The sequence below is a fragment of the Neltuma alba genome, unplaced genomic scaffold (assembly GCF_004799145.2).
Source record: "Neltuma alba isolate B1F8T4 unplaced genomic scaffold, ASM479914v2 tig00010511_pilon, whole genome shotgun sequence".
Lineage (NCBI taxonomy): Eukaryota > Viridiplantae > Streptophyta > Magnoliopsida > Fabales > Fabaceae > Neltuma > Neltuma alba.
In genome coordinates this window covers 925,007-943,986 of record NW_021635387.1, presented here as the reverse complement: position 1 = coordinate 943,986, position 18,980 = coordinate 925,007, and the positions used below count along the sequence as shown (strand labels likewise).

At 31.5% G+C, this 18,980-nt stretch overlaps 2 protein-coding genes across 3 annotated transcripts; both read left to right on the top strand.

Moving 5' to 3' along the window:
- Window positions 1-34: 34 nt before the first annotated feature.
- On the top strand, window positions 35-18,735 carry LOC114756835 (uncharacterized). 2 transcript variants are annotated; one of them, XM_028945775.1, is made up of 5 exons: window positions 35-40; window positions 15,032-15,439; window positions 17,625-17,677; window positions 18,223-18,402; window positions 18,515-18,735. In XM_028945775.1, exons 1-5 carry the CDS (start codon window positions 38-40, stop codon window positions 18,729-18,731), a joined length of 861 nt encoding a protein of 286 aa, XP_028801608.1. In that variant the 5' UTR covers window positions 35-37; the 3' UTR covers window positions 18,732-18,735. The 2 variants fall into 2 exon arrangements, with proteins under 2 accessions (XP_028801608.1, XP_028801609.1); XM_028945776.1 differs by lacking the exon at window positions 35-40 and having other exon boundaries at window positions 14,950-15,439.
- Window positions 6,089-7,619, top strand: LOC114756832 (putative F-box/LRR-repeat/kelch-repeat protein At1g11620). The gene has a single exon (XM_028945772.1). It carries the CDS (start codon window positions 6,164-6,166, stop codon window positions 7,292-7,294), a length of 1,131 nt encoding a protein of 376 aa, XP_028801605.1. The 5' UTR covers window positions 6,089-6,163; the 3' UTR covers window positions 7,295-7,619.
- Window positions 18,736-18,980: the final 245 nt, after the last annotated feature.

Sequence of the window (18,980 nt, the reverse complement as noted above, 5' to 3'; positions counted from 1 at the left end):
GCAAAAGAACGGTAACGTCAAACCTGGAATTAAAAAAATGAAAAAAAAAAAAATCTTTCATCCTTAATATAACATTTAATTATTAAGTTAGTTTTAATTCTAAATATAAGACTCATTTATCATATTTATTAATTTTTTTTAAATTACCCCTATAGATATTCCCTCAACCATAATCAAATAGAAGAGGAAGAGAGGTATTAAAAAAGATAACTATAGTATTTTAAGAAAAACGTGCCATATTTCTTATAATTAACTAATTTACCTAACTTTTTTAATCTAATCAAATTAGTTAAATGGGATTATATTAAAGACAAGAGGAGTATCTAAAATGAAAAAAATAGAGAACATTTTTCAAAATGCACTCAAGACAACCGTTATCATGACATGTAAAATTAGCATTACACATTGTATCGATTGACTTGATGCATAATTTCAGTTTAAATCTTCAATTTTATTATATAATTTTCAATTTTCTAACCCTATGATACTTTTAATAAAAATGACTCAAAAATACTACTCCTCTGGTCCTTAATATAAGACCTAATTGTTAAGTTAATTTTGGTTCTAAATATAAGACCTATTTCTTATATTTATCAATTTTTTTTAAATTAGCCTTATAGATACTTCCTCAACTATAATCAAGTAAGTGAAAAAAGAAGGATATTAAGAAAAATGATTATAATATTTTAGAAAAAAACAAATTATAGTTCTTATAATTAACTAACTTAACTTTCTTAATATAATCAAATTAGTTAAATAGGTGTTATATTAAGGACCGGAAGAGTATTTGAATTTCAAAGTGATAACTAGATTATGCTAACGTGTCAAAATCTTTACAATAATAATCAATATTCTTATAAAAGTAATTAGATCACTTTTTTAATATTTTAAAATTCAAGTGGTATTTTTTTAGTAAAATTAAATTTAATAAAGTAATATCAATATTTGTTAATATTTAAAATTGTAATATTAGTCTTTTTTTTTATAATGACATTAAGACTTCAGAGTAAAGGGTAAAAGACTAGAAACAATTTCCAAAATTAAAAGATAAAAATGAAATGTCATATAATAGTATAATTAAAAGACTAAAACTGTTGACAAGAAAAACTAAAATGTGGGGGAAATGATTAAAAAAACATAGAAATTATGAAATGTCAAATTAATGCACTGGAATTTAATAATTTGTGAGATCTCAAGGTGAGATTTTAAAATTTGGCCCGGGGGGACAAAAATGTCCTTGGAGAGAGGGTTTTTTTTCCGAGATGATTTTTTTTTTAAAAAAAAACAAAGGTAATGAAAGTAGGGTTTGGATTTGAGATTTTTTTTTTTTTTTGTTTTTTTGGCCAAAGATTTGGATTTGAGATTGATCCACTACTTGCATTTTAAAACTAAAGATCACCTAAGTTAGGCCCTGGAGGGAACTTCGAGCGTCATTTTTCAAGCGCGAAGGATGCCTTCATCGTCCATTTCATTTCCTGTTCTTCTACGCCGTCCTTCTTCACAGTTCACACTTCTCGTTGATGCATTTGCGTTAAGGACAAGACTGAAGCACGAAGCAAAGGTTGATTTATTCTTTTGATTTATTTGTACTTTTCCGTCCATTTAATCTCCAAGTTGCTGGGTTTCCACTTGACTTAACCTACCTTTTTTTTTCGATCTCCTCTGTGGATTCCGAACACTTTCTTCTTCTGTGATGCCATCATCAATGGATAGGACTGTAATGCCTCTGATAATGGAAGGCGACAGAGCCTTTCTTCCCGATGAAATCATAATCAACATTCTCAAAGACTTCGTAAAATCCCTAATCCGATTTCAATGTGTATGCAAACATTGGAAAAATCTTGTCAAGACACCGTCTTTCATAGCAGATCATCTTGGCCACTCCACTCATCGGAAACCTTCACTTCTTGTCCAATGGGGTGGTTACAGAGACTTTGATTTCCAATGGGGTCACTGTAGAAACTTTGATTTCCAACTGAGTGTGCTGGGTTGTGACATGCGAGAACTTGAAGTGCAGAAAGCACCTTTGATTGATTCCTTTCGGTCCGTATACGTAGTGGGGTCCAGTAATGGCTTGCTCTGTCTTCTGGCCGGAGATGATAGTAGCAGTGGATCCCTACATTCCATTTTATTGTGGAATCCAGCAACCAGAGAGGTCAGACCTATTAAGGATTTTAGAGGATTGTGCCATATAGGATTTGGGTTTAGTCCAATTGTTAATGATTACAAGGTGGTTTTAATTTATGTGCTTGACAAGAAGAGTGAACGAATAATTCGAGTGGAAGTGTTCTCATTGTCTACAAAGTCATGGAAGGAAGTAGAATTTGGAAACCTGAAGGGTATAATTATTGGCAAGCCTGAAGCTGTTAGTGCCAATGGAGCTGTGTTTTGGTTTGGGTTCAAGGAACATGGAAGTTTGGATAATTGTTTGATAGTTTCATTTGACATGGCAAATGAGGTGTTTACATTGATACCAATGCCTCCAGTAAGTTTTTTCATGAAGAAAAAGCTTACTGTGTATGAGAATAATCTTGCTATACTTTGTGAGAAATGGAACGAAGGTGATAAAGACTTTGGTCTTTGCTTTAAATTGTGGGTGATGGAGGAAAGTACAGGGGCATCAAGAGAGAGATGGAGTTGGACTAACAAATATACAAGTAGGTCATGTGGCTTCTTAAGATTGGAAGCAGTGACTATTTGGAAGAATGAAATTGTATGTAAATCTAAAGGTGAATGTGAGGCATATGAAGAATCTGAAGGTGAATATGATGAATCTGAAGATGAAGATGAAGATGTAGACGATGGAAGCGAAATTGCTCTTTACATGTTCAATCCCGCTGCTAATGAGTTTGACATGCATGTTAAGCTTAGATATGACTATGAAAATGAAATTTTCAATTATGTGGAAAGTCTTGTATCAATAGCCAATGTCAACATTGGAGAAACTTGATCCTAGATTTTAATTAGCTTAGAAATGTATGTAATGTAAGCCCTTTTTGTGGAAATGAATCCATGGTAGTCTATATTATTATGTATTTAAAGTTGGTGAAGTCCTTTGTAAAATGATTAAGTTTGGTTTTATCCAACATTATTAGGGTTGAAGTACTTTGTAGAATGATGATTTAGAGTGCATTCGATGAAGAAAACTAATTTTAGTACCGGACATCAAAAATGAAAGCAGCTTGACACAAAAAAAAAAAAAACCCAAAGTCCCCAACCTTTTCTTTTTCTTTTTTTTTGTCAGAAGTCCCCGACCTTAAATGCAAGAATTAGATAACTAGATGAGGGTTTATTTTAGTTTTAAATACAAGATCTCAATTTACTTTGCCTTTAGTATTTATAATGTTTTACCAAAAGTATACTTATCATAGTTTACAGATTACACATGCTAATGAAGCTTATTTAAGGGTTAATTTTAATACACGTGACTAAATATGCCAATTTAGAGAAATTAAGACATATTTATTATAAATAAGTAGTTATTAATTTTTTTTAATCTTTGGAAATTATTTATCTGGCTTTTATTTTAAAAACACTAGATAATAATTGATTTTGTTATCTGAACTGTAATATTACTATTCTAGGGTAAGTTAAAGGAATTTTACTTATAGGGTTTCTAACCTTATGTATTTTAGGAAGTTAATTAAAAAAATGAAGCTATTTTAGCTTAATTAAGTTAATTAATTAAACCAACTTTCTTCCAAAGTCTTTTGGAAGTTTAATTAACTTCTTCGTTTTAAAATTCCAACAACATTTTTTTATCCGCGGACAATTTCATAAAAACAAGTAAAATGACTATAACTTAAAAAGCAAGCCCATTATAATGAGTTGATTTAAGCAAAATCCAAATGAACTAAAATAATAGGTCGGCCTTAAAATGAAAAACCGGAAAGAAACACAATTACGAAATTACGAAACAAAAAATGTTGGAAGAAAATGGACATATATGCAACTAAAAATTCAAAAAATATGCTTTGTACAGACTTTACATTAAATGAATTTCTTTGTTTCTATTCAAAAAAAAATTCAAAAAATATATCAGCAGATGTTAGATCTGGCAGAAAAGGCTAATCTTTCACAATATGACAAATCAAGGTTCGAATCCTCATTAGGAGAAGTGCCCATATTTACTATCCGACAATATCTCAAATAAAATTACTACCAATGGGAAGATACCTAAGTTTAGGGAAAAAATTTAAAAATATTAAGGAGAATTTCACTTAAGTCCCATAAAAGGGGCTGTTGAAAATAATTACCAAAACATTTTGAAGTGTCATTGAAGTCTTTTAAACCTAAAATGAAATCAAATTAGAAAGCAAAAGGACCATGTTGCCTTTATAAGTGGAATACAAGCTTTAACAACAAATAATGGAGGGAGAAATAACATATCAACATATGAAAATTTATAACGAATAATAAAAATATAAAAATTCTCTTTTTACCAAAAAAAAATGAAAACTCAAAATATGGAAATTTACAATTTAATTTCATTATGGGACAGAGAGACTGATTTGGAGTTTCAAAACCTGTTTAGACTTTTTATAATTACTATTATGTTCATATTTTTGGACTTAACTAAAAATTTTCCCAAAATATCAATGTCGTTAAATTATATATTCTGTAATAATTGTACAAGCTGAGTGTGATAATGTGATTTTCATAATATTATAGGATCATTGAATGTTACCAACTCATATTTCTTTTAAAAAAATAAACTTATTTTTGAAAAACTGCATATTAGAAAATTTTGAATATGATTTGTTCAGATTAAATTTTTGAATGGTTTGAATTTCATTACAACTTATATCTATACAATTTCTCATGTCAAAGATTGAATGATACTTCTTAGACCTTTTTCACACACACAACTTCTTAGATTGTTTGATTATCTTGTCAAAAGAACAGCATGGTACATGAATTAAATTTTGATTGAAATATGAGAATGATTGCTGATAAAATTCTTTTTGATAGCAAAAAACTTTAAAGTTAAGTATCAAGAATTTACTAAAGTAAGAACATGCCTACGTATAAAATTGCATCCTCTGGGAGATTCAAGAGCCAATGACCCCTTATCCTACAATGTGCATCACTTTTAAAATATCATACCTTTTGTCCGTTGCTTCCTAAACTTACGAGATGACAAAGTAAGTAACCAAGTACAGTGGAACAATAGAAACTAATACTCACAATCTCATAAAAAATCAGACTTTTGTTTCCCATGAGACATGGCTTTTTTTGTTGGATAAGGTTTTAAATATCCGAAAGTATACACGAAATACTCAGCACTTAACAGTTTTTTTTTCTCTTTATATGTCCTAAAAGTTTGTTTTCATAACAAAAATATTCTAGTCGTTATTTGTCATTAAATTTGATTGTTAAATTATATAGTTTAACCGGCATATTTAACGGTTAAACTTAAACAACAAGATAAAATGCTGCGAAATAAAACTTCCAAGGCATGGAAGAACCAAAAAAACTTTCAGATATTGGGCGCCCCTTAATGGATTCTTCTGGAATATTTAAACACCTTATTTAAAAAAAAAAAAAAAAACTGGAGCATTCCCCGAAACCCTTACAACAACTTTAGTTGGATAACTCTGTACCAAAAAAAAACTTCAGTTGGATAACTCATTTTAATTTTCTATTATTGATCATTTTATTAAAAAAATAAAAGTGGATCATATAAGAGCATAAATGACTAATCTGAATATAAAACATTAAATTCTAACCCTCTTCTCATCATCCAACAGCCTCAACACGGAAAGGTGGGGATGATCAAAAGCACAAAAAGTGCGATCATTCCAATTTCTCTTGAAAATAAGTTCACAAAAAAAAAATGGTGACTGCACACATACAATGACACAAAATGATGACAAAAGCATTAAAATGCAATATTTTCATAATCTTATGAGTATGTTTATCCCTCTTTGCTAAATGGTTTCCATGTTACAGATTGAATGATTTTCCTCAGATTTTTTCTCAACCATGACTTACATGTGCGATCGTTATATTTTCCGTAAAGGGTTAAAACTCAAAGCTTCGCCTTTGAAAAAGCTTTTGAAGTCTCTTTCAATTTTCAAGCCCAGTCGAAGAGTTGAAGGGAGAACCAGCATCCAGTACCATCATCACCGCACGGACGCTCTCTAACGAGATTTCGTCTCCTATGGCTAGCGAGCAGCTGATAATGGAGGCCGACCAAGCCTTTCTTCCCCACGATATGGTCATTACCATCCTCGAAAGACTTCCAGTGAAATCCCTAATCCGCTTTCGAATCGTAGGCAAAAATTGGGAAAAACTCATCAAGACTCCATCCTTCATCCGAGACCAGCTCCACCAGTCCAGCCATCAAAACCATTTACTTCTCCTCAAATGGCACCGTGCTGGGTCCGCGCAAATGCAGGTTGGTTTTCTGGATCGCGACATGCAAGTCCTTGAAGTTCAAAAATCACCTTTGGCCAATTGGAATTTTGCTTGGATCGTTGGTTCCAGCAACGGCTTGCTCTGCGTCGTGGAGAAAGGTGTTTCTGATGCCCTTTTATTGTGGAACCCAGCGATTAGAAAGGTCAGAAAGGTGTGTCTTGAAACTAGTGCGACTGATTATTTTTTCGGATTTGGGTTCAGTCCAAATGATAATGATTACAAGATTGTGAGAATTAAAGTTCTTGATTATCAAATTGTGCCTAAGCGAATGAAAGTGTATTCACTGAACTCTGAGTCATGGAAGAAAGTTGAAGTTGCGAACTTGGAGGGCTTTAGAGTTCGTAGTTCTAGAAATGTCACTGTTAATGGAGTTGTGTTTTGGATTGGTGGAAAGCAGGGTGGGAATGATTATGATCAGATACTTTCATATGACCTATCAAAAGAAGAGTTCACAGTAATACCAATGCCTATATTAAACTCTTATGATGAGAAAAGGCTTATTGTTTATGAGAACAAAGTTGCTGTGGTTGCTTGCATTAAAGGAGAGGATAAATTATATTCCATTCATTTGTGGGTGAGGGAGGAGGATACATTTGAATCCAGGCAGGATTGTAAGAAATGGAGTTGGACTAAAAGATATACTAGTTGCCCTTGTCCATGCAAGTTAAAACCAGTGAGTATGTGGAAGAATGAGATTGTCTTCCTACCTTTTGATACTGGGAATGATGGTCAAACACCAATTTTGTATTTGCTCAATATCACTACTGATGTGTTTAAGAAGCTTGCTGTTGGATCTAACTCCTACAACATTGAGCTTTTCAATTATGTGGAAGGTCTTGCATTACTTGCCCACGACAACGTTGAAAAGCTTTGATCCTGAATTTTGATTGTTACATTGAATATTTGCTCTATTTAAACACTTTTGGTGGAAATGAATCTATCGTAGCTTATCTCATTTGGGTATTTATGGTTGTTAAATCCTTAATGCTTTTTGCTGGTCGGCTTCATTATTACAAAGTGCTGCCCTGGGAAAGGGCGGGGGTTAATTCGCTGGAATGAAGGTGAAGGACTACAAGGATTTGCTATCCAGCTGGAGGAGTGTGATGCACATATAACCGAAGCGTGGGGGATCTATGAAGGACTTAATATTTGCTGGCAAATGGGCTTTAGAAAGATCATTGTTGAATGTGATGCTGCAGAATTGGAAGAGGAACTCAAAACACGGAGGATCTTGGGAAGCAACGTTCTAGCCAATAATTTTAACGAGTTGCTGAATAGAGAATGGCAAGTTGGAATCCAGCATATTTACAGAGAAGGGAATAGGTGCGCCCGCCTGCTCGCTGCGTTAAGCTAAGATCAAGAAAGACGAAAGTTCATTTGGAATGTGCCTCCAGCAGAAGTCTAGCAAGTTTTTCTGGAAGATCAAGCTGGGATTGGCATTATGCGAAGAACTCTAGCTAGTTAATCTCTTTGTTTTGGGCCTTAGCCCCTCTTTTTTACCAAAAAAAAAACAGAAACGAAAAAGCTGCTTCAAAAGTGGTTAGAACAATGGCATTGCGTTGTGCGATTCATTTAGCCGACTCATCTAATAGGATAAGGCTTATTTTTGTTGTATTTTGATCCCTTGGCATACCTCTGGCTAGTATACTGCCAAGCCCATTGCCATTCGACTATCTGGGGGAATGAAATCGCCTCCTTCTCCCATCCTGAAGATGATGAAGACGAAGATGTGGAAATAAAGTCTTTTATACATATCTGTTTGATCTCTCTACTAATGCATTCAAGAAGTTCACTATTCCTTGTAGGTGTAATAGAATTTTCAATTATGGGGAAAGCCTCATATCAGTTAACAACATTGAGGCTTGAACTTAAATCTTAATTAATACATACATGGTAGATTTTCTTTGCTTAAGAATTTCTGATTGAAATACATATATGTAGCTACCATTTTGGATCATTCTGAGCATATTATTGTTGCTGAGTGGTGGTACTGATCAAGAACATCAGATGTTTGTATCTTTATTAGGCCTATTGATTAAGGCAGATTGTTCGGTTTTCAAATATGGATATATCATTTGGGGCTTGTCCATTAAATGTAGAGATGATTTTTATTATATAGGAGTTAGTGAATCAATTGAGTTTCCTGTGTTTTCATTTAATTTCTGGTTTTTGAAAGTAGTTTTCCACCTCGCAAGGGTATGTGTTTTCCAAATACTATCACATATCCTCAATATGAGAACTACATACTCCTCTGGTTGTAAATATAAAACCTGTTTGGTAAGTTATACTACAAAATGGGTTTTATATTTAGGACTGGAGGGAGTAACTAATATTGGGGTATTAAAAATATTAGTTAAATTAGTTATTTGTTTATTATCATAAGTGTGTGTTAATCTATGTAAATTATTATATTTAATCGTGTATATTGAAATATTTTTTTGATAGGAACTTCTTTAATCTCCTTAATTTCATGCTATGGTGATCTCTTGACCACGCTATTGTGGCTAATTATAATCTGTTCCCGCACATTAAAATTGCCACGTATGTACTATCAAAAAAAGAAAAAAATTGCCACATATGTTTAAATCTTTTTTCTTTAAAAAGCAACAAGAAAACATTTGGTCGCATAATTTGATGATATGATCACTTGTTATTCAATTGTTGTTATTCACGATGTTGTTAATGGTAATTTATAGTTAACCTTGTAATTGAACCTATGAGTTTTTGTGAAAAAGTAGTTACTCGTTTAGGCAGTAGTCATTGGTTAGTCAATTGTTGCTATATGCCTTTTTTTTAATTTAAATAAAATCATAATTTTAAAAGTGCCAACTAAATATATGAAAAAATTTATCTCAATTTATAAAAAAAGTCTTTTTTAAAAGCACTTCTTGAATAATCTAAACACCCCTTTTAATTATTTTCAATTAGAAAGTATAGATACTAATGGCTTGAGGTTACAAACGAAATGAAACTAGTAACATATTGTGTCACTAAGTTGTAATTCCTTTGACATTATTGTTATACGCTACATTGTTATAATCATCCTTAACTCAGGTCAAAAAATATAATCATCCTTAATTAAACTTGTGATTGAATCAACAAGTGCTTATGAAAATAATACTACCTCCAATCTTAATTTTAAGAGCCAGTTGACTAATTTGAGAAAATTAAAAAAGTAAGTTGAATTAGTTATTTGTCCTGAATAAGTGTTATCTTTCCTAAAATATCCTTACTAATCAATTGTATTGACTAAAATTATTATTATTAGAAGAGTTATTTTGGAAAGAAATATATAAATATGAGAGACAAAGTAGATTGGGGTCTTATATTTATGATCAAAATAAAAGTTAAACAGAGTCTTATATTAAGGACTAGAGGTAGTAGTTTTTTTTCTGCCAACATTATTACAAACATTTTTAACTTATTTAGATGGTATGACCATTTGCTATATAATTATTATTATTATTCGTTATTATTCGTTTAACTGTTTTAGTCATTATATATATGTGTGTGTATCTATATCTATATCTATCTATCTATCTTGCGAACATAGTCATTTTATATATCTCAAAACTCGATAATTACCTTATATTGTTTTGCATTTATTAAGTGGTGGGAACAAATCATCTAATCAATTTGGGCTTTAGGTATTAATCTATTTTTTTTATATGTAATGTTTTTAAGGGAAAATAAGTTTGAAATTACTATATCTCAAATAAATTTTTTTAATAAAAAGGGGTTATTATTTACAAATCTAGTGTTATTAAAACCCATTAAAGTATAGGAAAATTGCAATTTAGGACCTTGGAATTACAAAAACGCAGATAGGGACCCTTGATAACTTCACTTTGGGTTTTGACAACAATAATATGTCATGAAATTGTCAAAACCCAAAGTGAAGTTGTTAAGAGTCTCTATTTGCGTTTTTGCAATTCTAAGGTCCTAAATTGCAATTTCCCCTTAAAGTATTGTCATAAAAACTCCTCTTTCTTTTAAGGAATAATAGTAATATCCATGATCTTTAATGTAAGAGTTAGTTGAATATTTTAAAGAGATTAAGAAGGTTTGTTAAGTTAGTTATTTGTAATAACTACTCATTTGATCATATTTATAAGACAGAAAGAAAATATTTTTTTAGCTCTATTTATAAGACATCGAGAGAAATTTTTGTATAGATGTATAATTTTACCTTTCATTTATTATTGTGTTGACTTTATTTACATAAGTTATAATACATATTAAATAGGAATAAAATTAAAAATTTATTAAATTTTAAACGAGAGTTAACGAAATTTAATGTTTTTCTTGATTTGTATGAAATATGTTAGAAGTAATTTATAAATAAGACCAAATAAGTATATATTATGTTGAAAAATGAATAAATAAGAGTTAGTTAATAGAACATTTAATATATACAATTATTATAAGAATTATTATAAATAAATAAATAAATATAAATAACAAAATGGATTGAGATTTTATATCTAAATTAAATTAAAAACCTTTATTGTGCACCATGTTACTAGTTGATAGATAGGGGCCCACTTTTTAATATAAACGCGCGCGCGCCATTCCTCCGGATCTGACACCGAAGGCCTTCTTTTCTGCAAGCCCTAGCTTTCACCACTCTTTATCTCAGTTCTTCGCACGGTGAAGTAGATAATGGCCACCATTTCTTCCCGAAGAAATCATGAGGAACATTCTCAAACGGCTGCCGGTGAAATCCTTAATCCGATTTCGGTGTGTGCGCAAAGATTGGAAATATCTCTTGAAAACCCCGTCTTTTATCAACGACCATCTCCGCCACTCCCGCCATCAAAACCCTTCTCTTCTTTTCCATTGGAATGGCAGAGTTGATCCCTGGGAATTATATTTGCTTGATTTTCATATGAAACTCCGTCAACTGCCAAACACCTTCGGTCAGTTCCTCGTTACCAGAGAGCATCGTCGGTTCCAGCAATGGCTTGCTCTGTCTTGAAATAGGTAAGTATGCTACGACTCCCCCCACATTTTTGTTGTGGAATCCAGCTATTGGAGAGACCAGACGTGTGTCTGAAACTATTATTCACTTTCGGAGCGTTTATCGGGTAGGATTGGGATTCAGTCCCATTCTTAATGATTATAAGATAGTGTTAGTTCATATGTTTGAGGATGAGGATGAGGCTTGTGGTTATCGAGTGATAAAAGTGGAAGTGTATTCATTTTGCGCTGGCTTGTGGAGGGAAGTAGGATTTGGGGACTCTTCGGGTTTTATGATTAGTGCGGACACTGCTACTGCCAATGGAAATATGTTTTGGTTTGGGACGGAGGTGAACGAAGAAGGAATAGAAGTTTGTGAATCAATAATTTCATTTGACATTACAAGAGAAATATTTACCATAATACCAATGCCTCCATTAGACTCGACTAAACATGAAACGCTTGCCGTGTATGATGACAAAATTTGCTGTGCTTTGTAACAAATGGACTGGACATAAATATTACGTTGAGTTGTGGGTGATGGACGAGGGTACTGGCCCATCTGAGGAGAGATGGAGTTGGATTAAGAAATATACTAGCAGCCTCACTCCCTGGGTATTACATCCAATGATTATTTGGAGGAATGAATTATTCTGTATAAATGAATTTGAAGTCAGGAAGCATAGAATACAAACTCTTCTGGCTCTGTACGATATCAATGCTGATGATGAATTCAAGTTTGTTCCTTTTGACAGATGGTTTCTTCTTGGAATTTTCATGTTATGTGGAAAGCCTTGTATCAATTGACAACATCCACATTGAAGAGCATTGATCCTAAGTCTGAACTGTTTACATTGCAGATTTAGTTTGCACGAACTCTTTTGGAGATATTGTTTTTTGATTTATGCCCTCCAGTGATGTTATGTAGGAAAATGATGAATGCAGATATTAAACCCTGAATGTTTCAAGCTTTATCTGACCCATCTATGACATCAAGTGTTCAGTTTTCTTCCAATATGCACATATAATTTTAGACTTGTTGAATATGCAATATACTGATGGTGAGACGCTAGAAAAGTAAGGGAAGCAACTTTTATTTTAATTTTGTAACCCTTTCGTTTCAGTTATTTATTTTTTATGGAAGTAGTTTTCCACCTTACAAGGTGGCACGTGCTCTTTGTAGGATTATAATTAATAGTATCTGCTTCGAGATCCTTATGAAGTCCTTGTCATCTGATGATCATAAGAACCTAAATGCTTAATTGGATGAAAAAATTGGAGGAGAAAAAAATTTAAATTTTCTCCGGTGGGGTATTCATGGGAGGGAATGGTGTTTGGTGGAAAATTTTGAAGATTAATGATCCTCACATAGTGCGGCTTTTCATATGGGCGTGGATGGAAAATACTTCAAGAGACTTTGCAAGGTCTTCATCCCAATGTGATTTTGGTTTGTATGTTCTATGGATTTAGCCTGAATCAGGGAAATCATTAAGTTTTCTATGGATTGTGTTAATTTGTGGGTGATGGAGGGGGCTACAGGCACATCAGGAGACAGCTGGAGCTGGACCAAAAGGTACACTAGTTATAGTTGTTGATTGTTGATGTCCTTAGTGGTCATGTTACCTGGAATGATGAATTATATATATATATATATACTCCTCCGGTCCTTATTATAAGACCCAATTTGACTTTTTATTTGGTCCTAATTATAAGACCCAATCCATTTTGTCTCTTATATTTATGTATTTTTTTCCAAGATAATTCTTCTAATAATGATAGTTTTAGCCAATATACTTAATTAGCAAGGATATTTTAGGAATGACAACACTTATTTATTATAAATAACCAACTTAACTTACTTCCTTAATCTCCTCAAATAAGTCAATTGGGTTTTATAATTAGGACCGGAGGAGTATTCAATACCAAATGGTAAAATTTCATGCCTTATTTTAAGTGGCTAATACTATTTTTAGTTTATGAAATTCGATATTATTTTAATTTTGGTTCCTAAAATTTAAAAGAAAAAATGATAAAAAAAAAATACCCATTGAACTTTAAAAAGATAAATAGGTTATGCTAGTTACACTTGAAATGGTTTTGACATGTTAAAAATCTATCAAAATCACTTATTTATCATCTTGAAATTCAATAAGTATTTCTTTTTTCATTTTTTTAAATTTGAAATCTAGTAGTTTTAGTTCTTGAAATCTTATTTTAGAGACCAAAAACACTATTTGAAGACTGAAAATCTTTATGTAAACCAATTTTAGTGATCAAAATCATTAAGTTTAAATTTCAAGAATCAAAATTAAAAAAAAGTCAAACTTTAGAAACTAAAAATGGTATTAATTTTATTTTAATCTATCAATAATATCAAGTTCATAAAAAAAAAAAAACCAGAGCGAGAGAGATTTTGTTTTCTTGGCACGGAAAAAAAGTAGCTCATGACAAATGGGAATAAGTGATTCTGTTATTTGGAACTACAATGTTACTATGCAAAATAAGTATTTGTATATAAAATTTCGATTGCAGTGACATTTCAATTCATAATTTTGTGAGTCATGGACTTCTTACCAATTAGATTTAACTCTTACATGAAGAGTTAATGTAATTTTACTTGCAATCTGCGCATTCTAAAGAGTTCCGGTTTGGGAAAAAAAAACCTTTTTTTAAATAAAACAAAATGGGCAACCATTAGAGTTGGGGAAAAAAAATGAAATGAACTTATCCATATATAAACCCCACTAAATCAAATTGCATAAGCCAAATAATCTTTTAAAAGAAAAAAAAGCATTCCGTTACTTATCAGATTCTTAATCTAGAGCTATTTATGTTGCTATTACTCATTCGGTCCTTAATATAAGATTTAATTAATTAATTTGGTAGATTACTGATATCAATTAAATTAGTTAATATGACATATTTTAAAATATTTTAAGTATCTTTTTTAATTTTTTTCTTTTTTTTCTACTTGATTATTATTGAGAAAATATTAATAGGATTAATTTGAAAAAAATTAATAAATGTGAAATAAATCTTATATATAAGGTTGATGTAAACTCTCAAATTAAGTCATATATTAAAGACTGGAAAAGTATTATTAAGTTAAATAAATTACTTACCTAATCTTCTTGAAATAATAATTTGTAATGTTAGATATATATTAGTTTATAAGTTATATAAATTGGTTAAAAAAACTAAATATAAAATAAATAAATTAAAATTTTATATTTAACACTAGAACTCACCTCCTAACATGATCTTATATCTAGGACTGAACAACAATATTTTTTGTGCAAATCAAATTTTTAAAATTTGGTTGGGTTCAAGTTTTGATGAAAGTCGAACCAAACTACACTTTTGATTTCATATACTTTAATAGAAATTAATGTCTTAAACCATAAAAAGAATAAAAAATTCCCAAGGCCCAAAACGTTTTGTCCTTCATGTTCAAAATCTTCCCTGAAAGACGTACCTCTTCCCTTGGCTCGCCTTGTTCCACGTGACCCTTCCCTCTCTCCAACTCACGGCCTCAATCAAACCCGAATCTCTCACCACCAAATCCACAAACAAAACAATGCCCTTCTTCACTCACCGTTCACTGATCTTTTTTCTCCCAAATGAGCCCTCATTTCTTTAATCCCTCCCTTTTATGGCTCATTTGCTAGCTACCACTAACCCTCCCACTACCTCGCTGAAACTATTCTTCTTCTGCTCGTCGGAATCCGCCATTGTTAACGGTGTTAGAAACGCAGGGTATTACAATGCGAGAACGAAGCGACATCGTTTTAGCGGAAGGTGTTCGAATTCGAGCGTAGTTTCTGCGGAATTGCAGATCGAGAAGCAGAATGAAGAAGAAGAGAAAGAAGAAGGAAGAAGGACAAGGAGAATGATGAGTGTGACTGATGATGAGAGAGAGTGTTTGGTGTGTGAGAATGGATGGAGAGTGAGGAGGCTTGTGGAGAAAGATGAGGAAATCAGAAATGCTGCGAATGTTCAGGCGGAAGCTTTCCATGTTCCTGTCTCGCTCTTCAATCCCGTGTTCTTCCAGTTCTTTCAGGTTCTGATTCATTCGCCTTGTCTTCAACTTCAGCAGATTTTGATCTTTTTTCTTTTTTTGGAATTTCAATCTTGAGAAATTGTTTAGCCAATGTTGTTATGAGGTTAGTTATTAACTTATTCTCATTCTCAACGGCGTTCCTCCTGGGTCAATATGTTTTGAAGTTGTTAATTATTCTCTCGATATTATCGAGTAACCTTTTTGTAATAAAAAAATTCTTTTAATATATAAAAAAGGGAAAATCCCAGAAAAAGCCCTTGGAATATACTAAATTTCAGATTGGGTCCTTAAATTTCGAAAATGACAGAATGGGTTATTGACCCAATTTGTCATTTGTGAAATTCAGGCGAATTGACATTTTTACCCTTGAGCAAAAGTGAGTAGTTATTCTCTAAACAAATCTAGGTAACGCTTATACTGTTCTAGTGATTACAAAATTCGTTGTAGTTAATAATAAGGTACCTGACAATAATAAGATACCTGACTATGAAAAAATGAGTAGTTATTCTCTACACAAATCTAGGTAGTGCTTACATTGTTCTAGTGATTACAGCATTAGTTGTAGTTAATAACAAGACACCTGACTATGAAAAAGTGAATAGTTATTCGCTATACGAATCTAGGTAACACCTAAACTCTTATAGTGATTCCTTGAATTATTGTAGTGAATGAATAAATGAGGGCAAAATTGTCAATTCGCCTGAATTTCACAAATGACAGATTGGGTCAATGACCCATTCTGTCATTTTCGAAATTTAAGGACCCAATCTGACATTTCCCATATTCCAAAGACTTTTTTTGGGATTTTCCCTATAAAAAATTTAAAAAATTATAAATTTAAAAGTGAAAACAAATTGATTAGTTGAATCGGTGAGCAGGTGAAATATAGCTGCCTTAATGATTATATTTCTTTTTATTTTCAAATTTTACTTATACCGCATCTTTTTTCCCTTTTATTTTAAAACAAAGTTTTTTTAAGGCCCTGTTTGGTTTGAAAGGAAGGTAAGAGAGGGAGGGGAGGGTGGGTAGGGAAGGGGAGGGGAGTTTTTATCCTCATTGTTTAGTTTGATTAAAAAGGAGGAGACGGAAGGATATTTAATGATTCCCTGTTTGGTTCAAGAAGGAAAGAGGAAGGATAGTAATAATCAATTTATTATTTTACTCTTACATATTAGTTTATATTTTTTATTGATATATTATATAAATTAATTTGCATTTTAATTTAAATCGTATAATTTAATAAAAATTCAGTCTTATCATGTTAATATGTGCATTAAAAAATTGGTACAATATTTTTTTAATTCTAATTAATATAATAATATATTTGAAATAATCAAATTAACAAATTTTATATGCTCTATAAAAATTGAAATTTTATGCTCTTTAGGCTATGCCTTTTTTCAACTTTAAAATATATTTAATAAATAATATATTTATAAAAAACAATTAATTTTATAATATTATAATTTTTTATTTAAATAATGTTTTTCATTTTTATAATAATTTATATTAATTTTTATTATAATATATTTTTTAATTATAATAATTATATTTTTTTTACTTAGGATAATATATTTTTTATTTAAAATAAATATTATAATAACATATTTTATGGATAGATGTAGAATATCAAACAAATCATAAGAGTATAATAGTTCAAAAATTTAGCTTCCCTCCAAAAACCTCTAATTTGGAGGTGAGCTAAAATGGACAGACGGAGATGAGAGGAGAGAACATTTTGGCTTCCTTTCTCTTCAAAATTTTTAACTAAATGAGGAGAGGGGTTCATTTTCTCTCCCCTCTTCTTCCCTCCCTTCCAACCAAACACACTATAAAACTATTAATTAATTTAAATTTAAACATTTCCCAGTTTAAGGAAATGATAACTCTTTCTCCGTTTTACAAGATTCAATACCATTTTTTAAATGTAATACATGAATTCATTTTTTTTTTATTTACAATTTTTCTTAAGTTATCTTTATTATTGCAAATATAAAGGACTTTTTTTTTTCTCTTTTTTGTTTTCTTGCCAAAGAAGGAGGATTTTTTTTCCCCTTAAATCAACATATATATGTATATTTTACAATAATTTAGGTTAGCTAATTTTTATCAATTTTCATGTAATATTTTATGAAATGCAAATTTTCTTTCCTAACTTCTTGATGTCCTGTTGCGATGCACGTAGGCAGAAGTGCTCTCCGGCCTCCTTTACAAGTTAAAGAGCTCTCCTCGTGACAGGTAAGTTTAAAATATTTTCTCTCTTGAAAGGTTACACATAACATTTTATAAATCTGATTCATTTAATCCGAAACTCTAAACGGCTGGATTTTTTTTTTTTTGGGGGACAAAAGGTTGAAGATTGAACCTGTGATCTTCCACATATAGAAAGCATCCATACCATTAAATTACAAACATTTTTGGGGGATTAAAAAAAACATTTTTATAAGATTGAAAAAACCCTTTTCAACCCACTCAATTGGTCAAATTTACATCATTCAAAAATCAGAGTTTCTCCCTCTTGAAGAAAAAAACCTTCTACCTTCGGTAACTTTGCTGTGTAATATATTGTCTGCTTCGTGATTTGGTTTGGAATGGGTAAATTAATCACTCTGTCAGATTTACAGGTATATACTCATTCCCTTCAAAATCTTTTTCTTATCAAAAACATTAAAAAAAAAAATAGAATTCTCCCCCACAATGTGGATTAAATGGATCAGATTGTCGTAAAACAAGTTAATATTTGATGTTGCTTGAGACAAGTTTGATTCATATTACAATATTAGGTATGCTTGTTTGGTTGCTGAGGAGGCAGCAGCCACAAAGAGTTCATCAGATTCATCAAAACAGATAGTGGGAGTTGTAGACGTGACTGCCCTGAGGGATGAGAATGTGCTTCAACATCTCCCTCCTCATGCAACAGAATATCTTTACATCTCTGGAATTGCGGTCTCCTCCAATTTCAGGTCAACTACTTAAACCTTAATCTCACTACAAAGAATCATATACAAAAATGCTTGTAGGAGGAGGAGAAGAAGAAGAAGGGGATGATTAATTGTGTGAGTAATTGATGAACAGGAGGAGGAAGGTGGGAACTGCATTGTTAAGAGCCTGCGATGTGCTATCAGATGTGTGGGGATGTGAGTTTTTGGCACTGAGAGCATATGAGGAAGATTGGGGTGCTCGCAGATTATATTCAAAAGCTGGTTACAAAGTTGTGTCCAGAGATCCGCCATGGTTGTCCACTTGGATTGGAAGGAAATGTCGTGTTCTTATGATTAAACGAACAACTTAGTCAACATAAAACTTATATATATATATGTAAAGCTTGTAATATATTGTCCCCTATTCTTAATATAAAAACTAGTTAAAAGATTGAATTTGATCTTAAATATAATATTTTAATTTACTTTGTTTCTCAAATTTATAATATTTTTCCTAAAATATCTGTACTCATTATAAAGGATTCTCATCAAAGATAGTTCCAATATTCATAATTAAATAGGGTAATTTAAGAAAATCAGTATATATTTATTACGATTAA

Bases quoted from the DNA above. Each gene is read 5' to 3' on its own strand.
- LOC114756835 (XM_028945775.1), top strand. The intron at 15,440-17,624 runs GTTCTGATTCAT...CGATGCACGTAG, and splicing joins TGTTCTTCCAGTTCTTTCAG to GCAGAAGTGCTCTCCGGCCT. The intron at 18,403-18,514 runs GTCAACTACTTA...ATTGATGAACAG, and splicing joins GCGGTCTCCTCCAATTTCAG to GAGGAGGAAGGTGGGAACTG.
- LOC114756832 (XM_028945772.1), top strand. From the start codon at position 6,164: ATGGCTAGCGAGCAGCTGATAATGGAGGCCGACCAAGCCTTTCTTCCC.